The sequence below is a fragment of the Leptonychotes weddellii genome, chromosome 9, assembly GCF_054177405.1.
Source record: "Leptonychotes weddellii isolate Sample4059 chromosome 9, ASM5417740v2, whole genome shotgun sequence".
Taxonomy (NCBI): Eukaryota; Metazoa; Chordata; class Mammalia; order Carnivora; family Phocidae; genus Leptonychotes; species Leptonychotes weddellii.
Genome location: NC_138377.1, coordinates 58,870,132 through 58,896,468, shown reverse-complemented (window position 1 = coordinate 58,896,468; position 26,337 = coordinate 58,870,132). Strand labels below are relative to the sequence as shown.

The window sequence follows — 26,337 nt, the reverse complement described above, 5'->3', positions numbered from 1 at the left end:
ACCAACTGAGTCAGCCAGCAGTGCCTTGGTTTTAATCTTTATTATCCTAATTACAAATGATGTTAAACATCTTTTCCTGTGTATATTAACCATTCACATATCTTCCTTCATGAAGTGTCCATTCATATCTTTTGCCCCTTTTTTAAAATTTTTTTTAAGGTTTTATTTATTTATTTGACAGAGAGAGACACAGCGAGAGAGGGAACACAAGCAGGGGGAGTGGGAGAGGGAGAAGCAGGCTTCCCGCAGAGCATGGAGGCTCGATCCCAGGACCCTGGGATCATGACCCGAGCTGACGGCAGATGCTTAACGACTGAGCCACCCAGGTGTGCCCTGCCCTTTTTTTTTTTTTTTTTTGTATTGGATTGTTTGCTTTGTATTTGTTGAGTTGTAGGAGTTCTTTATATATTCTAGGTACAAGGCTTTGTCAGACACATCTTTTACAGTGGCGTACATATTTACTTTCTTAGTCATATCTTTTGATGAGTGGAAGCTTTTAATTTTTATGTAGTATAATTTGTTACTTTTTCTGTTAAAACTTGTAGTTGTAGCTTATACATTTAGGTCTATTATCCACTTGGAATTAATATTTTCATGGTGTGAAGTATGGATCAAGGTTCATTTGTTCATTTTCCATATGGATATCCAGTTTTTCCAGCACTGTTTGTTGAAGACTTTTCTTTTCCCCATTGATTGCTTTGTTACCTTTGTTGAAAATCGAATGACTGGAAAAAGATCTATTTCTAGGCTTTCTAGTTTTGTTCCATTGGTCTTTGTGGAATTGTGTATATTAATACACTTTGAAAAACTACATAAAGTGTTTATTAGATATTGGCATACATAGGAAAAATCTTTCCCATACATCTTTTGCCAGCATTGGAGATCTTTCTTATGATCAGCTTATAGCCAATGACATCTGGAGGCTTATTCAGCATGGTTCTCTACACACTCTGTGATACTTTGTGTGTGTGTGTGTGTGTCATGTGAGATTGATGTTTACTTTTAATTCTTTTACATTTATTTGTAACTGAGAAAGCTCTTGTTTTGCTGCAGAATTTTGAGACTAGTAATAACAAAAAATTCAGACACCTTTTTTCTTAAGGTAACATAGTTATCTTATATATGTTATAAAGATCTGAACAGAACTTCATCACACTGTCCACCAAGAGATGCCTTGGGTCCTTGCAGTGGGAAGGGGAAGAGGAAGAGAAGATGTAGCCACATAGAAAATGTAGTCTAGAACCTTGCCCGTCATATCATTATCTCTAGACTATGTATCAGTCATATTCAAATATTTATTAGTACTGTGCTGAAGGATACAGGAATTTTACCCTCGGGGAATTTGCCAGTGTAGCTGAAGAATTAAAAAAATTGAAGTAAACATAATACAAAGTAATATGTGATTAATGTTTGCTTTAAGATCATTGAGAGATTTTAAAATATCTTTATTATAATTGTGTTGTGGACCTCAATCATTATTCTGAATTACAGTAAATCTAAAAGTAAGAAAAAGATAGTTGCAATTTACCGACAGAGGGGAGAAGGTAAGGAATTATAAACTGGAGAGAGTGGATCTCAAATATAAATCTGTGTTGTTGGATTTGATTAAGCATCATTTATAAATTAAAATATGTTTACTCTAGGTGAACTACAGTTATATGTTTATGGAATAAACATGTACTTACATGTGAATAGATTTTTATGCAGAATTCATCAGAAGTTGAAGTATAGAGGCTGAACTCTAGGAAATAAATTAAGGGTTGCTGGAGGGGAGGTGGATGGGGGAAGAGATAATTGGGTGATGGGCATTAAATTAAGGAGGGCATTGTAATGAACATTGGGTGTTATATGCAATCAATGAATCACTAAATTCCACCTCTGAAACTAATAAAAAAAAATATAACTGGAAAAAAAAGGAAGTTGAATTATAAAGAAGTTCTAATAAAAGAGGCATTTAATCTTCCTATTTATTGTATTTCATCAGTTTTAAGATGGACCCCTATCCCCATACATCTTTTAGCATGTTTTAAATTAAGGTTGTGATCCTTAGTCAGTTTGGCCAGTGGGGCAGTCTGCAGTCATTGTATGAACATGTATAAACATCAGAAGTGTCGTCATATGCCTATAGAGTAAAATCCGTGCTTCTTAAAAAAAAAAGGTCTAGAAAACACTCTTTTTTTTATATATTTAATTTATTAATTTGAGAGAGAGTAAGCGAGAGAGAGAGCACGAGTGGGGTAGAGGGGCAGGTGGGGAGAGAGAGAAGCAGACTCCCCACTGAGCAGAGAGCCCGACGTGGGGCTCAATCCCAGGATCCTGGGATCATGACCTGAGCCGAAGGCAGACGCCTAACTGACTGAGCCACCCCGGCGCCCCTAGAAAACACTAAAATACTACTTTAACATTGCATTGATGGTTGTGGGGAGGAGATGGGAAAGATAGGCTGGACCTACTTAATTGCAAAGCCTGCTTAACACGGGGCTCTTCAGTTGTTTTATGGATTCTTTTAAGAACTACCAATCTCAGGGCGCCTGGGTGGCTCAGTCGTTATGCGTCTGCCTTCGGCTCAGGTCATGATCCCAGGGTCCTGGGATCGAGCCCTCCATCGGGCTCCCTGCTCGGCGGGAAGCCTGCTTCTCCCTCTCCCACTCCCCTTGCTTGTGTTTCCTCTCTCGCTGTCTCTCTCTGTCAAATAAATAAATAAAATCTTTACAAAAAAAAAAAAGAAAACCTTAAAAAAGAAAAAAACTACCAATCTCAATGGCACATGTGATATTTTTGTAAGGAAATACTGAAGGCTTGGAGACAAAATGACCCAAATTTGTCTGTGACTTTTTATAAAAACACAAAAGTGATATGAGAAAATCAGTGTTTAAGCCCAAAACAGTTCTTACAATCAGTATGAAATATAAATTCCAAATTGTAAAAAAGCATTGATGGAATTTGATAGTAATCTTTGTAGGGGGGTTTTATCCTTCCTTTGACATTTAATATTCTGTGTTATTTATTATGCTCTTTTATTATTTTCATGTAAAGTGGTATAGTCAGTAATGGGTTAGTCTATTTCCACTCAGCTAGCTCTGACTTTGGACAGCTGTTTAACTTCTCTGAGCATTGGTTTGAAAACTAAAATGAGATTACATTTACCTAGTAGCATTATTAAGTTTATTCTTTTCTACTTAAATTCCAGGAGCTCACACATACATTATCTACTTGAATCTCGTAACATTTTAAGTAGGCTGTTTATATATTTTTGGTAAAGTGAAACTTTGATGATAATGTTCTGATCTTTTCAAACTAGAGAACAGAAAAAGGTATGTTTCAATAATGAATATAAGTAACTTTGTTAACTAGTAGGGAGTGAGGAGGCAGAGGCAGATCAATGTCTTTCAGAATGCACAAGGTTGAACATTGTACTAGAAGATGTGATATGGCAGTCAGATGCTTGCAGCTCTGTGAAGAATCCCTGCAAGTGCAAGTCACAAATATAGCTTGATAAGGTTGTTTTGTAGGCAACTCAGTGGCATTGCTATTGATGATGTGACTTTTTTCCCCTAAATAATGAACAATTCTTGATAAAGTTATAAACAAAAATAAAATACAAATTTTCTTGACTTACATAGGAGTTGTAGTTTGAAAATAATTCATTTTGTTCTAAAATAGCAAGGAAAGAAAAGACTTTGTATTTATGTGTCAAATGGGCTTAGCTAAGTTCTAGGTTAATGTAATTACAGTGTTTTTAACCTATTCAAACATCCAGCTGGAAATTTGGAAGTCTAGACTATTTGTTATGTAGGTCTTTTTGGTGCATTACAGGTTCCCTGCAATCCTGACCTCTTTCCACTAAACGCCAGTAGTCATCTTAATCTTCTTGACAACTAAAAAACATTCCCTCTGATTTTAACACTGTTCCCAGACTTTAACGTGCTTGTTGAAAACTAATGGTTTTAGATATGTGAAAGGTGAGGAAATTAAGTACTAGAGAAAGAAGTAATTATGCAACTTATTTGTAATTATTCAGTGACTAAATTTTATTAGAGTTGATAATTTGAAACTTTAGAAATTAAGATGGCTGTATTGTATGTTCTTATTTTTCTTAGTAAAATGAATGAAAATAAACCTGGTCCCTCACAGAATCTTGGTAAGTAAAATACTTAAAACATTTTCAAATATAATTTAAAATATTAAGATATTTTACTCTTGCTTTTTTATTACAATAAGACTTTTTAGAATGCTGGCTCAAAATATAGGAATCCATGCTTTTGTTCACACATCCATATACGAAAACATAATATTACATGTATTCATTTCAACAAAAATCTGCTGTAAGAGGACAATTTGCCAAATTTTATCAGGTATGCTTTGTATCTGAATGAAACAGCATTGTTTATTTGATAAACAATTTTTTTCATCTTTTTGTATGACTTTTTCTTATATAAGGAAAAATGCAGGCGAGACCATTTTAAACAATACACAAAACTTAACATGAAAAGGAAAACTTAGCTGCAGGTGCTCATAACCATCTCAGATAGATTCAGAGACCTTTGCTTTTGTTGTTGATTTCTTCATTTATTAGTTTTAACAGTATATATTGATTTGCTACCATGGAAAATGAGAAATTTAAATTGTTATTTTATATTCTTCTGCCACTACTCCCCTCATCTACCCTTTTTAAGATTTATTTTTTGATTCCCTCACAAATTAAAATATACTTAAAACTCTATCTTGACCATCACTGATAGAGAATATCTGTTAACACCACATCATGTTGGATAAGGAAATTTGCTCTTAATCCTCCCTCTACTTTGCTTTTCTGCTTTTACCTACAGACTTCTATCCACTGTGCTCATTGTTCTGAAACTTAGTAATTCATGGTCTACCTTCATGTATTTGTAGACTGCAAATACTATCTTTACTGTTATTTACTTAGTATTTTTCCTAAGATTGACTCAGTTTTTTTACTTATATGTGTGTATGTCATTATTTTTTTAAGATTTTTTATTTATTTATTTGACAGAAAGAGAGAGACAGTGAGAGAGGGAACACAAGCAGGGGGAGTGGGAGAGGGAGAAACAGGCTTCCCACGGAGCAGGGAGCCCTATGTGGGGCTCGATCCCAGGACCCTGGGACCATGACCAGAGCCGAAGGCAGACGCTTAACGACTGAGCCACCCAGGCGCCCGATGTCATTATTTTAATACAGCCAGTATCATTTGCCATAGTTAGAAGGGGATCTTAATATAGTGAAGTCAGAACAATGTTACTGAATTTTAAGTATTAAAATTCAAAAACAACAAATACAAACAAAAGCAGTGTACTTACAAAAACGCATGCCTGAAACCTAGTCTGTTCTGCATCCAGTGTTTCCATATCTGGATGAAGGGAGGAAGGGAACAAATGGAAAAGCTACTGATCCACAGCATAACAGCAAATGCATCTCCATCCAGCGCTCATCATGAGTACTTCTGTTCTGTAGTCTCAGCTCATTCCTTGTATTCCTTTTCCTCTTGATAGCTGCATGCACACTTAGAACTAAAAGTATAGGCACTGGGAATGAAGGACTTAAGATGAGAGCTGCTGGTATAAGATGTCCAATAAATAAATGGCAATTTGCTAGAGTTGATGTGGTCAAAACGAAGGGGAGTTGAAATCTTTTGAAAGATTGAGGAAAGGGCTTTCAGTTATGGCTTATCTCATTAACCTATAGTGAGGGAGGGCAAACATAGGGGAGATACTGTAACGGCATTAAGTATTAGCTCATGATGTTTTTTTCCAGTCCTGGAATCTATTTTGTGAGTAGTCTGTTAACAGATGTACCATTTCAATGCATAATATCCATTCTTGATTACATGTATTAGCTAAATAATTAGTAATAAGACTGTTTATTTTAAGCTAATAATTAGTAAATAAGATTAGCTGCTGTAATAGGTAAATGCTGAGGTCTTACTGGTTTAACACAACAAAAGTTTATTACTTGGCTTATGTTACAATTCAATGTGGATTGGTTAGGGGAGTTGGAACAAACGGGGAGTTTCTGCTCCATGCAATCACTTAGAGATTCAAGCTCCTTTCATCTTGTATTCATCTGCTGCCTTGAGATTCTCAGTCTTTTCTCTTTAGCTAGTGTTTTTCTCATTGTTTTATTAGAAATTTTCTGTATAAGTAAATATCGTAAGTTAGAAAAATTGATAATTATACTAATGTCTATTCAGTTATATGTACCTGCCACACCCTTTTAATTATACTTGACTTGTCCAAGGTTACACAGCAAGAGTGTAGTGCCAAGATTTAACTCAGATCTCCCTGACTCTACAGTTTGCCTTTTAAAAACTATTATTGTTATGGTAAAGTACACATAACATAAAATTCACCATTTTTTTTTTTTAAGATTTTATTTATTTATTTGACAGAGAGACACAGCGAGAGAGGGAACACAAGTAGAGGGAGTGGGAGAGGGAGAAGCAGGCTCCCCACCCAGCAGGGAGCCAGATGCAGGGCTTGATCCCAGGACCCCGGGATAATGACCTGAGCCAAAGGCAGACACTTAACGACCGAGCCACCCAGGCGCCCCAAAATTCACCATTTTAACTATTTTATTATTTTTTTAAAGATTTTATTTATTTGACAGAGAGAGACACAGTGAGAGAGGGAACACAAGCAGGGAGAGTGAGAACCATCACCACTATCTAGTTCCAGAACATTTTCATCATCCCCAAAGGAAACTACCCATTAAGCAGTTACTTTTCATTTCCCTTCTCCTTGGTGCCTGGAAGCCACCAATCTGCTTTTTTGTCTGTCTCTGTGGATTTACCTATTCTGGATAAGGTAATCTATTATATAAATGGAGTCATATAGTATGTGACCTCTTGTGCTTGGCTTCTTTTACTTAGCATAATGTTTCTAGGCTCATCCATGTTGTAGTAGGTATCAGTACTTTTCTTTTTACAGCTGAATAATATTCCATTGTATGGATATAACATATTAATTTATCCATTCATCCATCCATTGATATACACTTGGTTTGTTTTCCCTTTTTGGCTGTTGAGAACAGTGCTGCTATAAATATAAGCATACAAGTATTTGAACATCCATTTTCAGTTCTTTGGCATATACACCCAGGAGTGGAATTGTTGTGTCATACAGTAACTATGTTTAAGTTTTTGAGGAACTGTCAAATTATTTTTCCTAAGTCATTGTATCATTTTACATTTCCACCAGCAGTGTGTGAGGATTCCTATTTTTCCAGATCCTTGCCAACATTTGTTATTTTTTGACATTTTGATTATAGCCATCCTAACAGATGTGAAGTAATATCTCATTGTGGTTTTGATTTACATTTCCCTGATTAATGATATTAAACATCTTTTAATATGCTTATTGGCTATTTATATTTTTTCTTTGGAAAAATGTTTATTCACATCATTTGCTCCATTTTAAAATTGGTTTGTGTTTTGTTGTTGAGTTATAAGAATTTCTTACGCATTTTGGACACTAGACCCTTAACAGATATATGGTTTCTAAATATATTCTCCCATTCTGTAGATTGTCTTTCCACTCTCTTTAGTGTCCTTTGCATAAAAGTTGCAAAAAACTTAGATGAAGTCCAGTTTATTTTTTTTTTTCATTTTTACTTTTGCCCTTGGTTTCATGTGATCTCTAAGAAACCATTGCCAGTCCAAGGTTATAAAGATTTACCCTTATATTTTCTTCTAAGAGTTTAGTTTTGGTGCTTATGTTTAGGTCTTTGATCTGTTGTGCTTTTTAAAAGATTTATTTATTTATTTGAGAGACTGCGAGCTGGGGGAGGGGTGGGGGGGGCAGAGAATCTTAAGTAGACTCCCCGCTGAGCACAGAGCCTGATATGGGGCATGATCCCAGGACCCCAAGATCATGAGCTGAGCCAAAATCAAGAGTCAGACACTTAACTGACTGAGCCACCAAGGCACCCCATCTTTGATCTCTTTTGATTTAATTTTTATATATGGTATTGGGTTAGGTTTCATTATCTTGCATGTGGCTATCAAGCTGTCCTAGTACCACTTATTGAAGAGACTGTTTTTCCCTGATGAATGACCTTGGCATTCTTGTTCAAAATTAATTGACCATAGATATATATGTTTATTTCTGGCCTCTTTTCCTCTATTGATCTATATCGCTGTCCTTATGCCACTACAACAGTGTTTTGATTTCTGTAGCTTTTTTCTAAGTGTTGAATTTACTCTTTTTCTCTAGGTCAGTCTGGCTAAAGTTTTGTCGGTTTCGTTGATCTTTTCAGAAAACCAACTTCAGTTTTTATTGGTTCTCTTGTTTTTGTTTTCTATTTCATTTATCTATGCTGTAGTGTTTATTTTTTCCTTCCTTCTGCTAGCTTTTGGCTTAATATGCTCTTATTTTTCTAGCTCTTTAAGGTTAAAATTGTTACTGATTTGGGGTCTTTCTTTTTTCATATTGGCTTACATAAAGATCAGCCAGAGGTGAAAGCTTAGGGTTTCTAGGGTCTTTTCTGAGCACGCATCCAGCCTTGAGCATGTGTGTGTCCTCTAGATTCCCTGTTATCTGTGGGAGCTTTTCAAAGCCCTTATTTACCCATGTATCTCCTTTTCCCAGCTTCTCCTTTTGTAGGTCTTTTGGTCTGGCACCTGCTTGTCCTGTTACCCTTAACTCCAAGCTGCTTCATCTAGTGTATTTGTCTTAAACACTTTTGACAGAGAAAGTTCTGAGGCAGGCAAAACAAGGGCAAGCATCTGAGCCCATCCCTCAGGGATCCACCAGGCAGATCAAAACACACACTCACTTTTCTTTAAGAACAAGGTTCATTTTACCTCCTCTTGGACAATCCAAACCTGGAACATGGGCCATCGAACCTAAGGCCATTCATTGCTCAGCTGGAGAGTGGGGGATGGTAGGCAGGTAAGTTAAAATGCTACAGAGTGCTCATCAGAATTTACCATTCTGTTTCTTTATTGAGCATTCTCCTAATTGTTATAAGTTTTAAAATTAGATTTCAGAATTTCTGAAAAGTTGATTCTGACAGTTTTTGGCAGCTTAATTTGTTGCTTTAGTGGGGAGATAGAGTTTTGGAGTTTCCTAATCCATTATTTTCTGTGATGTTACCCTACAAGTTGCCATTTTAATTATACACTGGAATTCATTATTAAAATTAATTTAAAAATGTAAAGTCTAAAACAATGATGTTTATTGCTTTGGAAATAAGTGTTAAAAATTTTAAGTTACTGATAATATAATGTGATTTGCTCTCAGAAAGAATTGAATACATCATTTGAGAGAAGCTCCAATTCCATAGGTTTTATTTTAAAAATTTAAAAATATTTTTATATCTATTTACTTTTTTCACTGTTAGCTTGTGTTTTTTGTCGAAAAAATGATGACTGTCCTAATAAATATGGAGAAAAGAAAACTAATGAGAAATGGAATCTCACTGTACATTACTATTGTTTGGTGAGTATAATTTATAATTAAATCCTGGAAATTTGATACTCTTCTAAAGAAGACAGTTAGATTTTGATGGCTGGTTTCTGAGAATTGGATAAGTCATTTTGCTTCTCTGGATCTCATTTTGCCTGTACGTAAAATAAGGTTTTTCATCTATCAAATTCTAAGATTGTGAAATTATTTGGTATGTATGAGGGAAGACCTGTCATCATTATCTGTTTATTTTTGCCTAACCCTTTAGAGCCTAAATGAAAAAAGGAAAAAATGGTTAGATCTCTAAGGGAGTTATCTTTTTACCACTTTCTTGTTTCCATTGTTGCTAATGGTAAATCTCAGAAAAGAGTTGTTTGAAGGTTCAGGGAGGAGAAGGAAAGTATTTTATTTTGCAGACAACCTAGAAAGAAAAGTTCTAAATAAAGGTGGTAAATATTTGTGGACAAGGAAATAGGTGAATTTATGGGTCACTCGGAAGAAAGAAAAAGTGATTTCATATTGAAAATTAGTGTCTCATTTGTTTCCCCTTCCCTCCACCAACTTTTCACCTCACTAAATCTGTGCCTTAAGATCTTAATGGCACCATCACTGCCTTAGCCTGCCAAGGCTGCAGTTAATAGACACAATATTTCTTGATACTGTATGAGTTATGTATTGCCACTTAACAAATTATCCTGAATTTTAGCAGCTTAAACAGCTATTATCTCAAACATTTTCTGAGGGTCAGGAATCTGGTATTGGCTGAACTGGATAGTTCTGGCTCAGGGACTCTCATGAGGTTGCAAGTGAGATGTCAGCCAGCGTTCGGTCATAGGAAGGGTAGACTGGGCTGGAGGATCCACCTCTGATGGCTCACTCACATGGCTTTTGGCATTAGTACTTACTACCTGTTGGCAGGAGGCCTCTATTCCTTACTTCCCTGGGTACCTCTGTAGGGTACTTACAGCATGGCATCTGACTTCTTGCAGAGTAAGTGATGAAAGAGGGAGGGAGGGACGGATAGACAAGACACCAAAATAGAACCATATGACCTAGTCTTCACAGTCACATACTACTGTCACTTTTACTTTATTCTGTTTGTTAGAAGTGAGTCATTAAGTCTAGCCCACATTCAGGGGGAAGGGAACTAGGCCCCGTCTCTTAACGGAAGAAGTAATCAACAAATTTGTAGATCTATTATTATACCCACCCCAGCATCCATGTTAAAACTCTAGATGCTTCCTTGAGAAACCATCTAACATATTTCTTGGTGGTTGTCTAAGACTATAGTTTTGTATCTCAAGTACCCTGTGGGTTAAATAGACTTCTAGACTTGTCTAAGAACCTAATTACTTTGTACCAAGATTTAAGGGAACATTAATTTGGCATTCCAAATTTATTTGTAAGTTGGAAGTCTTATATTTTATATCACCGAAGAAAACCTTTTCATTTTTCTGAGAATTTATTTTACTTTTTATGCAGTAGAATTAGGAGAATTGGGGTTTTTTTTCATAACCAATTCTTAAGTAATGTCTACTTTTTTTGTTGTTTCTCTAGGATATATTATATTGATTAAAATAATCCTCTTCTCTAATCACAAATTTGAAGTAGCTTTGAATTATTTAATATATTTAATTTGATCAAATTTCCTTTGTATTCTGTTTTTCATTAATGAGTGTAATAATTCAAAACATACCCACCCTAGGCTCAACACTTACAAGATTCTATTTCACTGTGAACAGGAAAATGCAGTAATGTTATAAATGGTAATGGAATGTTAGAGCTTAAAGAGACTTGAGACAATCTAGTACAGTTTTTTATTTTTGTGTTTAAGGTGAGGGACATTAAATTACTTGCCTAGAATTCCAGAAAGTTGGACACAGAGCCTGGTTTGCAAGCCAGGATTTCTTATTCACAGTTCCATCCATTTTTTTGATTCATATTTCCTTAACATATTTAAACTGAGGTTAAAAGATATTTAAAAATTCAAACATTTATGTTAACCATGATTCAATAAGTTTCTGTAAATACACCTTTTATGATTCAGAATCCAGCTACATTTAAAGTTAGCCTGAAATATCACTGATAAACTGAATTATTGCCATAGTGTTTACTATTATTACATTTATACCTTTCGGTATTTCCCACCTTTTTTTCTAAAGCTTCATTCATTCATTACAGATGTTTTCTGCCTTGCATTCTTCCTTTTTCTGTTATTTCCTGGAATACTTTTAGAAACCACTTTGGTTATATGAACTGTTAATGTACAGTGTCTTCCAAATCAAGGAATGTGAGTAGCCTCTTACTTTGACCATGAAAAATAACTATTATAGATAAGAGGTGCTTGAAATTCAAGTTATGTCCATTTTTTATTGGAACATTATATATATTATATGTGTGTGTATATTAATATATACAAACACATGCATATATAAATACATTTATATATATTTCAAACTAGTTTCTTAAGGTCTGTTTTCTAATTGAGAATATATTTATAGTTGATGTCAAGTGGAATTTGGCAGAGAGGTAAAGAAGAAGAAGGAGTTTATGGTTTTCTAATAGAAGACATCAGGAAAGAAGTGAACAGGGCTTCTAAACTGGTAAGTAAATTGTTTTACTCATTACACTAAATACTATAAGTATGATCATACTAGGGAAGTTTTTTCCATCCGTTTCCCTACTGGAAATTTATAAGACTTTGATTTTATGTTAAAAGGCTTATTTTTGTCAAATAAGGTATATTTTAGAAGAACTTTTTGTGTATTTGCAAATAAAAGCGAGGTTAACCAACCCTGAATAATATGTGACAGTGCTGATTTCACGTCCTTATTTTATTCCAACCTATCCATCATTTCACCCACTCCTACCATCCGAATTATGACCATACTTCCACTCTGCTGTTCTTCAAACCTTTAATCCTGAGTCAACCCAGATGTTCACTTTTCATTCTTATACCTCAGTTGCTGGGTTGGCATGATGGGTTGAGGTGGAAATTACACAGCTATGCAGACCAGTAATTTATGATATCTCCACCTCTTGTGGACATTCTGTGACATTGTGTACCTTTGTTCATTGCGTTCTCACATTCTCCAGGATAAGTACTCTACGCTTTAACCCCTTGTTCATTTAATTATAGTTTGTGAACCTTCTGTGTGATACCTACTGTATTAAATGCAAGGAAAGGGGCGCCTGGGTGGCTCAGTTGGTTAAGAGACTGCCTTCGGCTCAGGTCATGATCCTGGAGTCCTGGGATCGAGTCCCGCATCGGGCTCCCTGCTCGGCAGGGAGTCTGCTTCTCCCTCTGACCCTCCTCCCTCTCATGCTCTCTGTCTCTCATTTTCTCTGTCTCAAATAAATAAATAAAATCTTAAAAAAAAAAAAAATGCAAGGAAAGGATTGTAGGTTTCCACCTGGTCTGAGTAGAAATAATGAGAGTTAGGGGTGCCTGGGTGGCTCAGTTGTTAGGTGTCTGCCTTTGGCTCAGATCATGATCCCAGGGTCCTGGGATCGAGCCCCGCATCTGGCTCCCTGCTTGGCGGGAAGCCTGCTTTTCCCTTTCCCACTCCCCCTGCTGTGTTCCCTCTCTCACTTGTGTCTCTCTCTCTGTCAAATAAATAAATAAAATCTTTAAAAAAAAAATAATGAGAGTTAGAAAATGAGAAGGTTAAAAAAAATGAGAAAGTTGGAAGTACAGGGAATTTTGTCCAGAGAATATAACTGGAACTGATGGTTTCAGTGGTGGAGCAGTTTTGGGTGATGACAGGATTCATTATTACACTGGAGTAGTGATGAAGGGACACATCATAACTGTCAAAGAAAGGTTGTCTCATCAATGTTGAAGTTGTTTACAAAGGGGTAGCAAGAATTAAGATACAGAGAAAGGTGCCAAAGTGTGGAGGAAGCTAGTAGGTGACAGAGGGTAGATATCATTAGGCTCAAAGGACCAGATTTTTTAAAGTATGAAGGCAAATTTATGGCCTACAACCTGCAACAGAGAACTAAAATAATGTTCTGATTGTCCCCCTTGCCTTTTTCCATATCCTACTCCCAACCCTTGCCAAGTCTGGATGAAAATAAAGGAGGATGGGAAAATAAGTAGCTTCACTCAAGAAATTCTGTAAGGGAAGCAAGCATATAGAGACCTTTATCTTAGTTGAAGCAAGAAAAATGGAAGCAATTATTTTTGAAGATGTTGAGGATGCTGGGGGCCAGATGGTAAAATAGAGGCTGTAGGACACAAGAGAAAACCTTGGGAGAAAGGTTAGCAGTGGCATTTATCTCAGGACTATGTGAGAGTATTAGTATCAAAATTCCTCAACCTCCTGATGATAGTGAACTTGTGGTGAAAGATGACCTCAAAAGGTCTCTTTGCAGTTTGGAAATATCTTTTTCTTAAAACATCTGAATCTTCTCTGACTATATTGTGAACCTTTTTTTTTTTTTTTTAAGATTATTTATTTTATTTTATTTTCTATTTTTTTTTTTAAAGATTTTATTTATTTATTTATTCATGAGAGGCAGAGACAGAGGGAGAAGAAGGCTCCCCAGGGAGCAGGGAGCCCAATGCGGGACTTGATCCCAGGACCCTGGGATCATGACCTGAGCCGAAGGCAGATGGCTTAACCATCTGAGCTACCCAGGTGCCCAGATTATTTTAGAGAGAGAGAGAGCATCAGCAGGAGGGGTGGGGGAGAGGGAGAGAGAATATCAAGCCAAGTTCTGCACCAAGCATGGAGCCCAACTCGGGGCTTGATCCTCCCAACTCTGAGATCATGACCTGAGCCAAAACGGAGTCGGATGCTCAACCGACTGTGCCACCCAGGCTTCCCTATTCTGAACCTTTGAGAATATCTTTATCCTGAAGAAGTTGTCTCCATTTGCGACATTAAGCTAGAGTTCCGTATGTCAGTTTACTGGAAAAGCCTCAGGTTGGCAAGGTATTCTCCAGTAACCTAGTGGTATTTCATGGGTCAGCATAAGACTGTATAATCCCTTCATCAGTGACCATTTTATAATGGCTATCTCAAGGGTTCCAAGATGTTTTAGATACTGCTCTGTATCTTAGTAACGCTTGAATCATCTAATAGTCTTTGTATTCCTATACCACTGTTATATTTTAGTTAGTGGCAGCAGTATTGTATTTGGTTCCTTTGGGCTACCATAATAAATTACAGCAAACTGAGTCATTTAAAACAGAAATTTGTTCTCACAATTCTGGAGACTAGAAATTCCAAATCAAGCTGTCAGAAGGATTGGTTCTTTCTGGGAGCTGTGAGGGGAGAATCCCTTTCCACGCTTGTCTCCAAGTTTCTGGCGGCTGCTGGTAACCTTGGTTTGTGACAGCATAACTCCAGTCTCTGCTTCCAGCTGCACATGTTCACATGGTCTTCCCCTCTGTGAGTATGTGTCTTAAATTTCCCTCTCCTTTCACTTAGAAGGACACCAATCATTTGATTAGGGACCACCCTAAATCCAGGATGGTTTCATCTTGAGATCTTTAACTTAATTACATTTACAAAGACTCTCTTTCTGGGGCACTTGGGTGGCTCAGTCACCTAAGCGTCCCACTCTTGGTTTTGGCTCAAGTCATAATCTCACTTTTTCATTTGGTTAGGATAGGGTGATCCTAGCTGACTTTTTTCACAGATTGGTTTTTAATATTGTTTTGCTGTTTTCCTTGATGAATATTTCCTATTTATGTGTTTTTTATTGAGATTTGAGACTTTAATGTATAGCTATTATGTTTACAAAACCCTTCAGTTGAAAATATTTTAGCCAGGTAGGAAGGAGAAGCTTCTCTGTCCCATCCACATGTTAGATTAGAGATGACTCTTTTACCAGAAATTGTTATAGGAGTGAATCTTTAGTGTCTTTAGACTGTTTCTGGGTAGAACAGTTTTTTCAGAAATTGTTTTAATAAACTGTCATCATAGCTGTTGTATGATGAAAATTAATTTTCAGACTCCCCACAGGAATATTCATTTATAACTTGGTCATACTATGTTACTCAGATTTTGTATGTTATGACCTCTGTTTTCATATTTTCTTCTAGAAATGCTGTATTTGCAAGAAAACTGGTGCTTCAATTGGATGTGTTGCACCCCGATGTAAACGAAGTTATCATTTCCCATGTGGACTTCAGAGAGAATGTATTTTCCAATTTACTGGCAATTTTGCGTAAGTTAATTAATTGTTGAATATGAAAGATGAATGTTAAGGAAAAATGGAAAATGGGTATGGATATGCCAATGATATAAATCCTTTGTAAAATTTCTTTTCAGAGCTGCACTGAGTTTACACATATATGTTACATATATGTTTTATATATATTTAAAATTGCTTCCCTTCTCCTTTATGGAGTCATCTCTATCTGCAAAGTGTTGGGAATTGCCAGAATTGAATGGGCTTAACAATTAATATTCATCTTCAGCTCTGGAATATAATATGAAATTGTTAATTTATTAATATTTTATAAAAATTTCCACCTTACATAATTCTAGATTTTTATGTCACTCTTTAGATTTACGGTCCACTCGTCTTCCACAGAGCCATATGTATTTCTCATTGAGTAAATTGAAGGCATTTAAATTTGGTGGAGTCCAAAAAATAAATATTGTGCCCTGGAGTGCCCCTGACAATATTTACTTTCTGAATCCAGCTTTAAACATCAAGATTTATGAATTTTAGTATTTGATATTATGAGTGTTCTATTTCTTTTAGTCTTTGTGTTCTTGACCTATTTAATGGATTGTTAGCATGTACAAAACTGCAGTTTAGAAAATGCAAATGGAAATAAATTTAGTGGGTTTGGAATAAGTTTTTATTTGTATTTTATGTTACAAATTAAAATATTTCTTTTTAAGTTCCTTTAATTTTGTACAATATTGAGTATAATGGTGTTGCTAACAATATTACATAGGATTCTCAACATAATACTAGTTACTGAAATTCTAGGAGTTAAGTCTTTTTTTTTTTTTTTTGTAAGATTTTATTTATTTGAGAGAGAGCTAGCAAGAGAGAGCAGGAGCAGGGAGGAGAGGGAGAAGCAGGCTCCTCACTGAGCAGAGAGCCCAAGGCGGGGCTCGATCCCAGGACGCTGGGATCATGACCTGAGACAAGGGCAGACACCTGACCGACTGAGCCACCCAGGCGCCCCTCTAGGAGTTAAGTCTTACCACCAAAAGGTTCACATTATGAAAATCCTGCTCTCCTTGGTCATAGTTTGTGAGACTGATTAAGAGTGCCAAAGTTCCAGTCTTGTAGGTTAATTATGAGAGAGATACAAATGAGTTTCCTCTTATAAATGCGAATTGTAATGCTAGTCTCATTGTGTTTTGTAATTTATTAGATGTTGTTTTTAAATAATTTACATTTTAGGTCATTTTGTTGGAAACATCAACCTGTTCAAATAATTTCATCTAATAATTATAGAGACTCCTTACCATGTACCATTTGCTTGGAATTTATCGAGCCTATTCCAACTTACAGCATATTACGAAGTCCTTGTTGTAAGAATGCTTGGTTTCATAGAGACTGTTTACAGGTAAGTTATTTTGTAAGCTTTATCTGATATAAAATTTGTTCCTAGCTGATTTGAATTTTAATTTGTTTTATATTTTATTTTATTAAGGTTTATTTACTTATTTATTTACATAATCTTTACACCCAGTGGGAGCCTCAGACTCATTATCAAGAGTTGCATGTTTCTTAGACTGAGCCAGCCAGGCACCCCTGATTTGAATTTTAAATTGTAAAGAGTTGACCTGTGTATTTTACCTCTACTTGTAACTTAAAAACAGCTTTATCAAAGCATATTTTACCTATAAAATTTACTCTATTTAAGTGTACAACTAATATTTTAAAATACTTTAGAACACTACCTTTTAATGTATATTTACACTTAAAAGTTTTTGTTGTTTTAACCTAAGGATTTTGTCTGTATTTCACAATGAATAAAACACAGATTTAATTCCCAACTTCATTTACATATTTAAGCTTAGAAAACTAAGATTTGTGAAATGATAATTTAACTGGAAGCTAAGATATTTAAATGTTGAGGCCTTTAAAAAAAAAAACTAAACACTTTATCACAGCTTCTTGACAGGGACTGATTACTGTTTAATGAATTAAAGGTATTCTTTTTGAAAGCCACCTTGTATGTCAAACCTGATGACCGATTTTTGGGGGGGGGTTTTGTTTTTTTTTTTTAAAGATTTTATTTATTCATTTGACAGAGATAGATACAGCAAGAGAGGGAACACAAGCGGGGGGAGTGGGAGAGGGAGAAGCAGGCTTCCCGCCGAGCAGGGAGCCTGATACGGGGCTCGATTTCATGACCTGAGCCAAAGGCAGACACTTAACGACTGAGCCACCCAGGCGCCCCTTTTTTTGTTTTGTTGTGTTTTTTTAAAAGATTTTATTTATTTGAGAGAGAGAGCGTGCATGGTGGGGGGAAGGGCAGAGGGAGGAGGAGAAGCAGACTCCCCACTGAGCAGGGAGCAAGACTTAGGGCCCCAGGATCATGACCTGAGCTGAAGACAGACGCTTAGCCAGCTGAGCCACCCAGGCGCCCCCGATGACAAGTTTTTAAGTAAATATCATGAAACACATAACATTAAACACTTTAATATTTATTTGATTCAGAAGATTCTTGAAGATTTTTAAAAAGATCTCACTTATTGATAACATCAAATACAATAGTGTACATGTATGAAAGTGCCAACTGATAGACAGTTACAGTTAATAGAATGCCAAATAACAAAGGATTTAATTAAGTTTAACACTTTTTTTTAGAGCTTGGCTTTTATTATTGTTTAGTAAAATAAAATGTTATTGATTACAGGTTATTCACAAAAGTATTTTTTAAATTTAGGAGATGTTGTAAATCCTCTTATATTTCAAGAAAGTCTTAAAAGTACTAATAATAGTCAAAGTACATGAGTGAGTCGAACAATAGGCAATAATTATACAACTTCTTCTCAAGTAGTGATCACTCAACCTAGTACAAAATATACTTTTCAAAATTACAGTTTATCCTAGTAAACCCCTGCAGTTTCACCAGGGGTGGTATCCCCTGCCTTTGAACTTAAAAATCTTCTAAGCCATCCTGATCATTATGTAGAAACAGCATATTCAGCACCTCATGGACCCTACTTTATAGCACATGTGGATAGAATGAGTGAAGCACAGAGGTTGAGTATGGGATCTGATGCTGCTGTCTACACTCAAGCTCTATTGGTACACCAAAAGGCCAGAATGGAACGACTTCAAAGAGAATTTGAGATTCAAAAGAAAAAGCTGGATAAACTAAAATCTGAGGTCAATGAAATGGAAAATAATCTAACTCAAAGGCACCTGAAAAGATCAAATTCTAAATCCCAAATACCTTCACTCAAAGAAAGGCAGCAGTTGAGAATCTGTAATAGATAACTCCAGACTGACACTGACATTAACCAAAGAAATTATCTTTTTCAAGCCCGAGGACCACATTTTATTTTTTAGCGCTGTTCATAACTTTTATGACAATATTGGATTTGTAGATCCTGTACCACCAAAACCCAAAGATCAAATGTCCACCATCAAAACACCAAGGACTCAAGACACAGAAAATGATGAGGGGTCTCAGTTGTATTGTACTGCCTGTATTTCTTTGAACCATTCTTAACAGCCTTAATCTGCTGTGAAAAGTGTAAGATACCAAGGCGTTTCTGAGCCAAAAGGCCCTATATCTCTAAAATCACATTTGAAGTTCAAGAAACTAGTCTGTCATCAAAGTTCCACTGCCTCATAGGATTTTGTCAAATTGAAGGTACAGCAAGGTGGTGTTGTGCTAATGTTAAATGTCAGCCCACAGAGCTAATAATACCTCAATCTAATGTCATGAGCAGTTGAAATTCATCACATGAAAGGTAATCTGCTGAAAGACTTGATTGTCTGCTGCCTAACCATGTACAGTATTACCAGTAGCCCATTGTAGATAATTCTCAGTGTATTAATGCCTAGGTATTCCCAGTACCCTTTTTTTTTTTTAATTAAATTCAAGTTAGTTAAGATATAGTGTACTGTATCTTTCAGGAGTAGAATTTAGTGATTCATCACTAACATATAACACCCAGTGCCCAATACCTTTTCCCCCTCATGTCACTACTGAATTTTGATAAGAGGAAGAAATAGAACAGTGGTTTTCTTTGTCTTTTTTTTAAGATTTGTTTATTGGGAGCGAGAGTGTGAATAGGGGGAGGGACAAAGGGAGAACAGGGAGAGAGAATCCTCAAGCAGACTCCCTGCTGAGCATGGAGCCCAACATGGGGCTTGATCCCAGGACCCTGAGATGATGACCTGAGCTGAAATCAAAAGTTGGCCACTTAACTGACTGAGCCACCCAGGCACCCCATGCCTTTCTTTCTTTTTTTTTTTTTTAAAGCTTTAGGTGAAACACTACTTACATGAAGAACAGAAACAAGGTTTAACTCTTTAAAAACTGCTGACTCCTGGTGCCAATGGACAGGGGGAAAACTTCATGATTTCGTGGTACTCTTGGCCTTGTCTTTGTCTTCCTTAAAAATGTCTCCACTCTGTGGGCGCCTGGGTGGCTCAGTTGGTTAAAAGACTGCCTTCGGCTCAGGTCATGATCCTGGAGTCCCTGGATCGAGTCCCGCATCGGGCTCCCTGCTCGGCAGGGAGTCTGCTTCTCCCTCTGACCCTCCCCCCTCTCATGCTCTCTCTATCTCATTCTCTCTCTCAAATAAATAAATAAAATCTTTAAAAAAAAAAATGGTCTCCACTCTGTGAAGCCAGCATCCAGGGTCTAAAGATGAAAAGGAAAGCAGCATGCATTGTCTGTAAAAACAATGTAAAAAAAAAAAAAAGACCCCAAAGCTTTTCCTACTGTACCTGTCTCTTGAGTTTAAGTGATTTCTTTTCTTCTTTATTATTTTCTTCTATTTCTATGTTTAGTGTAATAGTCTTTTGTTAACTGATTTTCTTTTCTCCTTTTAGTGATTAAGCACAATCATGTCCCTTTTTAAGCCTTACCTGAGAGAAGCAGTGCCTTAAAATAAAAAACTTCAGTGAAATGAAACTGCACAAAATAACTTTCCTCTACTTATTCTGTACTTTGCCCTCATGAGTGCTGATGTTCTGTGAAGACATACAGACAGATGGTGCCAAGTGAATTGCAGGAAATACTACAAGACTTATGTCTATAAAGTCACACTATATATTGACTTTAGCAGTGGGTGACACAATACAGTGTTAATCTTCCACAGGGAAGCTTAAAAGATTTTTAACCCACTGACAGAGCAAAAAGGTTAAGCTGGCTTCATCTGCCTGGTGTCCCACAGAATTTTCACAAGAGATTACTATTGGGGTAATTGGGGTTTCAAAACCAGCAATAGCAGCAGTACCTATAGCCTTGGTTTCTGGAGACGTTTAAATGCCTTACTGTTGGGACCATCAGTATCTAAACCTGACTTGGTGGCAGTATCATGTGTACTTACAAAACGAGACTAGTCATATTTAGGACAACTGAAGAAAAGCTGGAAAAAAGAAAAGCAAACTTGAACACTGAAGCAACCTCAAGCCATCTCTTTATTTTGATGATTTATTTTTATAAAGAAACTAAATATGGCCAAGAATGTATATAAGTAAATGAAATCAAGAAAAAGAACTATACATTTAAAAAAAATCAGAATTATGAAATTACATATCTATGCTTACAATGGGGTGAAGGGAAGTGCTAAAAATGTAACAAAAGGTAGGAGATAATGGTGACTGTCACCCCTGTAGATGTCTGTAAATAGATATTTTTTAAATAAGTAGGATTATTACAGGTGATCTATATGAATGTCAAAGCCTTGACTTCTAGGCTTTGCATCTGGTATATGGGAAGAAGAATGACAATCCTAGTTAATTAGACCAGAACCAAAGCCCTTACGTATATGGTGCATTTTGTTTTAAAACTACGCCTTCACCTGCAGTTGTGTGTGAAGACTGATAAATCCGTTTTTACTTGTTTTATTAATAAAAACATGATTTGGGTAAAGAAAAACATTAGAGTGATTACTTTGTATTTTTTTTGCATGAGCCTCGAACTTTTTTATATTTAGGATTATTCCGTTAAAAGTGTCAGGATGGAGCCTATTTTGTTGAGTAAATTTTATAAATTCTGTTAGTTCTTATAAAGAAGTGTTCGTAAAAGTATCCGGGGAGTGCAGTTCATAAATATCATGAAAAGTTATCTTTACCTAATGAGAAAGAAGTTAACACTGTATGAGAATTTTACAAAAGTAATTTATCTTAAGAGTTTATATTTGAATGAATGTAATTGCTGCCAAATCTGTCATCTTGTTAATTTTATAAGCGTATGTTATTTTTCAAATTAAGATTTGCCTCATTCAACAAATAAGAAAAATAAAAAAGATTTGCTTCAGTTATTTGTTAGTAATGAAACACAGAGAGGTTCTCAAACTTGACTCTAGTATTCATAGGGCTTTTTTGTGAGCACTGAAAATACCAAATTTCTAATCGTGTCATTAAAAAGTCAAAATAATATTACTTATAAAAATGTAGGTCTACTTTATGCAAATATAATATAAAATCACAGCCACCATGGACACCTGTCTGTGACATAAATATGAACATGCAATTGTTAACCTGATTAGAGACCAGTTAGAAATAATTCTTGAGTCATGTTCTGTAAAGGAGCTACAGTGCCTTTTCCATTCTGTCAAACAAGTCTTAACTGAAATAGTAAATGGAGTCTATCCTATTATATAACAATACCCAAAGGAAAATTTTTTTAATCTCTAAACTTCATTAATATAAGACTTGAAGGAAGAACAGTCCTATGCAATAGCTTGAGAATTATATATAGTTAAGCATATTTCATCATTTGTGACCTCTGCAATGGTATATTCATTGGAATTTTATACGGAGAGAGTGCAGATTAATATTTTAAAGCTGATGGGAACTTCATTCTGTGTATATAGAGAATTGCCACTATTGTTCAGTTTGGATTTCTCCATCATTGCAGTGGTCTTGTTGTATCTTCCTTATGCCCTATGTTGTTTTTTTCCTCCATATTAGACACTCCCTTGTATTATATCTATTTACTACGATCTTAATATCTGTGTACAATTACTCTTAAAGGCCTATTAGGTTCAGAGATTTCAGTAACTTGTTGCTTTCCTCTGACATTCTTTGTGTGTCCCACTTTTTATTTTTGTTTTTATTTTAATTTTATTTATTTAAGTAATCTCTACATCCAGTATGGGGCACGAACCCATGACCCCAAGACCCAAGAGTCGCATGCTTTTTCGACCACGCCAGCCAGGCACCCCGCTACTAGTGTTCTTTGAACCTGAATTCTTTTGTTTTCTTTATCATTCATAAACTATTCCCAAGTATATCAGGTCTACCTAATAGATATTTTTTGTGTATCTTTTTTTGTTGCTAACCTCTGCCTAAAACCCTCTGTGATTTAACTTTAGACACTTAAAAAAAAAACAAACTATTGAAGGGGCCTACTAACTGGCCTTTTCTCCTGCATACCTTATTCTATTAATACTGGCTTTGATTTCCCTGTCTAACCTCATTACTGAGTTAGACATGTAATGTAATTGCCATCATGTAATCCCTAACATATTATTAATTAGTTCTCTGATCACATTGTGCTCTCTCTTGCCATGGAGACTTGATATGTGCAATTCCCTATCCTTGTAATGCCTTTTGTCCTGTTTTCCTGACAAACCTTTGTTTCCTCTTCCAAACTTAGCTTTGACCTTGCCATTCCTGTGACATTTTTGTCAGGCTCTTATGCAGCCTTAGGTACTTATTCCTTTCTCTTCCATGTATATACTTTAAAACACACATACACACAAACACACACCACACTTTTACAAAGTATTATAATTGTATCTCACAATTATTCCTTGAAGTAGGATCTAAGTTATTTTGTTTCTCTTTTTGGTATATAGCATAGTGTTTGCTACTTACACAGTAGGGGTTAAATGTTAAATGTGTGCTACTAGTTTTTTTTTTATTGGGGATTGGCTATTCTTTCTAGTAGGTTTATAGTTTTCTGTTTCTGAGTACCCTCTGCCTGCTGGTTCTGTATTTATATTTGCTGAAGCAGTGAGAGTAGGTTCTATATTTCTCCCCTTTTAGGAAGAAAACTAGCTTAGAGATTGAATTAAAAACAGAACCAAGGATGTTTTATAGTAACACTTATTTAAATATCCCTCCTAGTTGAAGTAGTTCAGTATTTTTACTGTTCTATTCACTAAGAGTGATGAACAATATGATATGTGGGGACAGAAATGACATTGGATAAAAAGGTTGAGAAAGATAGATGTAAAGCTAAGAACAGCCAATTCATTAACTTAATTTTTTTATCATTGGGGAAAAAAGATCTCAAAATTTTAGCAGTAGAATAACTTCGTTTATCAAAGCTTGAGAACTAGCATAGAAAATGTTTTCCTAATATATTAAGTGAAAAGTAGGACATGTTCTGTTAGCTATTATAATTTATGACCTGATACCGTGTTAAATTGTTAACAATAGATTTTCTGTTTTCCACTGTAGGTTCAAGCAATAAATGCAGGAGTGTTTTTCTTTAGATGCACAATATGCAATAATAGTGATATATTTCAGAAAGAGATGCTGAGAATGGGAATTCATATTCCTGAAAAGTGAGTACCATTTAGCCTTTTGACAAAAAGATAATTTACATGTAGGATTTAATAACAATGGAAGTAATCACTTATGTCTGTCATAGAGAAGCAGTCATCTTAAATGGGGAAATATAAACCTGTCCCTACCACTGCCTCCTTCTCCTTCCCAGATTGCTAGTTCTTGAGAGCAGGGACTGTGACTTTAATGTCTCATTAGTTGACTTATAGTCTCTTTAATAAATACCTCAATTGTGTACAATATTAATTGGTTGACTTATACACAATATAATAGACTTCAAAATGGCATGTATAAATTAAGAGAATCAAGATGTGGTTTAAAATGTATAACAAGGATTTTCTTTTTTTTTTTTTTTAAGATTTTATTTATTTATTTGACACAGAGAGAGAGAGGGATCCCAAGTAGGCAGAGTGGCAGGCAGAAGGAGAGGGAGAAGCAGGCTCCCTGCTGAGCAGAGAGCCCGATGCAGGGCTCGATCCCAGGACCCTGGGATCATGACCTGAGCCGAAGGCAGATGCTTAACCGACTGAGCCACCCAGGTGCCCTAACAAGGATTTTCTTAATACTTAAAGATGAGGAATCCAGAAATAATGTTACTAAACTTGAAATTTAAAAATTAGAAGTAAAATATTAGGAAAAATGTAAGTTTTAGAAAATTTTTTTTTTAAATTTTATTTATTTATTTATTTATTTGACAGATACACAGCGAGAGAGGGAACACAAGCAGGGGGAGTGGGAGAAGGAGAAGCAGGCTTCCTGCTGAGCAGGGAGCCCGATGTAGGGCTCGATCCCAGAACCCTGGGATCAAGACCTGAGCTGAAGGCAGACGCTTAACGACTGAGCCACCCAGGCGCCCCAAAAATATCTAATTTTTCATTTAACATTTAAAAATTCACTGTGAGAATAATTAACTGCAGGATAAAATGACACTAATAGATTTATATCTTGAAGAGAATGATTAATCCTAAAAAGAAAAAGTTTTATCCTTGTTCCTAAGTATGTGAAAAGTTTTTGTTTTTAGATTTCATTACTAATCTTATGTAACATTTTAGTTCAAATATTTTATATCTTTCTTCATTTACAGAGATGCATCTTGGGAATTAGAGGAAAATGCTTATCAAGAACTTCTGCAGCACTATGAGCATTGTGATGTCCGAAGATGTCGTTGCAAAGAAGGGCGAGACTATAATGCACCTGATAGGTATATTGGGAAGTCCAGTTGTGCTTATTGTACTTATTTAAACTGTCAGCTGAGGAAGTAGTTTTCTAGTTAATGAAATGTAGTTTTGCTCTTAGGATGTTTGAAGTTTTAACTTGAGAGGAGGTATATTTATTAAATACATGTTGACATCTGTTTACAGGGAAATTATTGCTATCAGCATAGTTGTAACTTTTTTCTGTGGTGTATTTTCATGAGGCTTCATTTTCTAGAGCTGCACTGCCCTATGTGGTAGCCACTGGCCACATGTGGCTATTGAGCACTTGAAATGTGGCTATTCCAAATTGAGAGGTGTTATAACTGTGATATGCACAGTGAATACTTACTGTCTTAATTTGCTATGGCTGCTATAACAACAGATACTTGTTTTCTAACAATCCTAGAGACTAGAAGTTCAAGATAGAGGTATCGGCAGGTTTTATTTCTTCTGAAGCCTCTCTCCTTGGCTTGTACATGGTTCCCTGCTAGCTGTGTCCTCACATAATTGTCCCTCTGTCGTGTCCTAATCTCCTTTTCGTATAAGGACACCAGTCATATTAAATTAGGGCCCACCCATATGACCTCATTTTCTTAATTATCTCTTTAAAGGCTCTATCTCCAAATACAGTCACATAGTGAGGTGTACTGGGTTTTAGGACTTCAACTTATGAATTTGGAGGGAACACAATTCAGCCCATAATAGTAAGACAAAAAGAACTAAGAGTATCTTGTTATATATATATATATAGATAGATAGATAGATAAAGATATATATATCTTTTTATATTGATACATGTCAAGTAAAATGAATGAATGAATGTTGAAATTCATTTCACCTGTTTCTTTTAATTGGGTCGCTAGAAAAATTTAAATTCATTAAATGACTTGCATTGTATTTCTATTGGATGGCACTGTTCTAGAGCTTAATTTAACTAAAGTAACCTAGCAGTGTTCTTTTGGATCACTATAAAAAGTGTTTGATATTTAAAATTATTGATTCTTTTGTAATGTCAGTAGATA

The 26,337-nt window shown here is 35.7% G+C and overlaps 1 protein-coding gene across 5 annotated transcripts in view; it reads left to right on the top strand.

Moving 5' to 3' along the window:
- G2E3 (G2/M-phase specific E3 ubiquitin protein ligase) overlaps positions 1-26,337 on the top strand; it is a 61,389-nt gene that overhangs the window by 14,752 nt on the left and 20,300 nt on the right. Inside the window, exons 2-9 of one of the 5 annotated variants that reach the window (XM_081830657.1) lie at positions 182-326; positions 4,101-4,141; positions 9,361-9,458; positions 11,927-12,028; positions 15,481-15,605; positions 16,860-16,971; positions 24,012-24,118; positions 25,204-25,320. In XM_081830657.1, coding sequence (XP_081686783.1) covers positions 182-326; positions 4,101-4,141; positions 9,361-9,458; positions 11,927-12,028; positions 15,481-15,605; positions 16,860-16,971; positions 24,012-24,118; positions 25,204-25,320 — 847 coding nt within the window. Of the gene's footprint in view, positions 1-181; positions 327-4,100; positions 4,142-9,360; positions 9,459-11,926; positions 12,029-15,480; positions 15,606-16,805; positions 16,972-24,011; positions 24,119-25,203; positions 25,321-26,337 lie in introns of those variants that run through there. The other 4 variants (XM_081830656.1, XM_081830658.1, XM_081830661.1 and 1 more) reach the window with 4 other exon arrangements.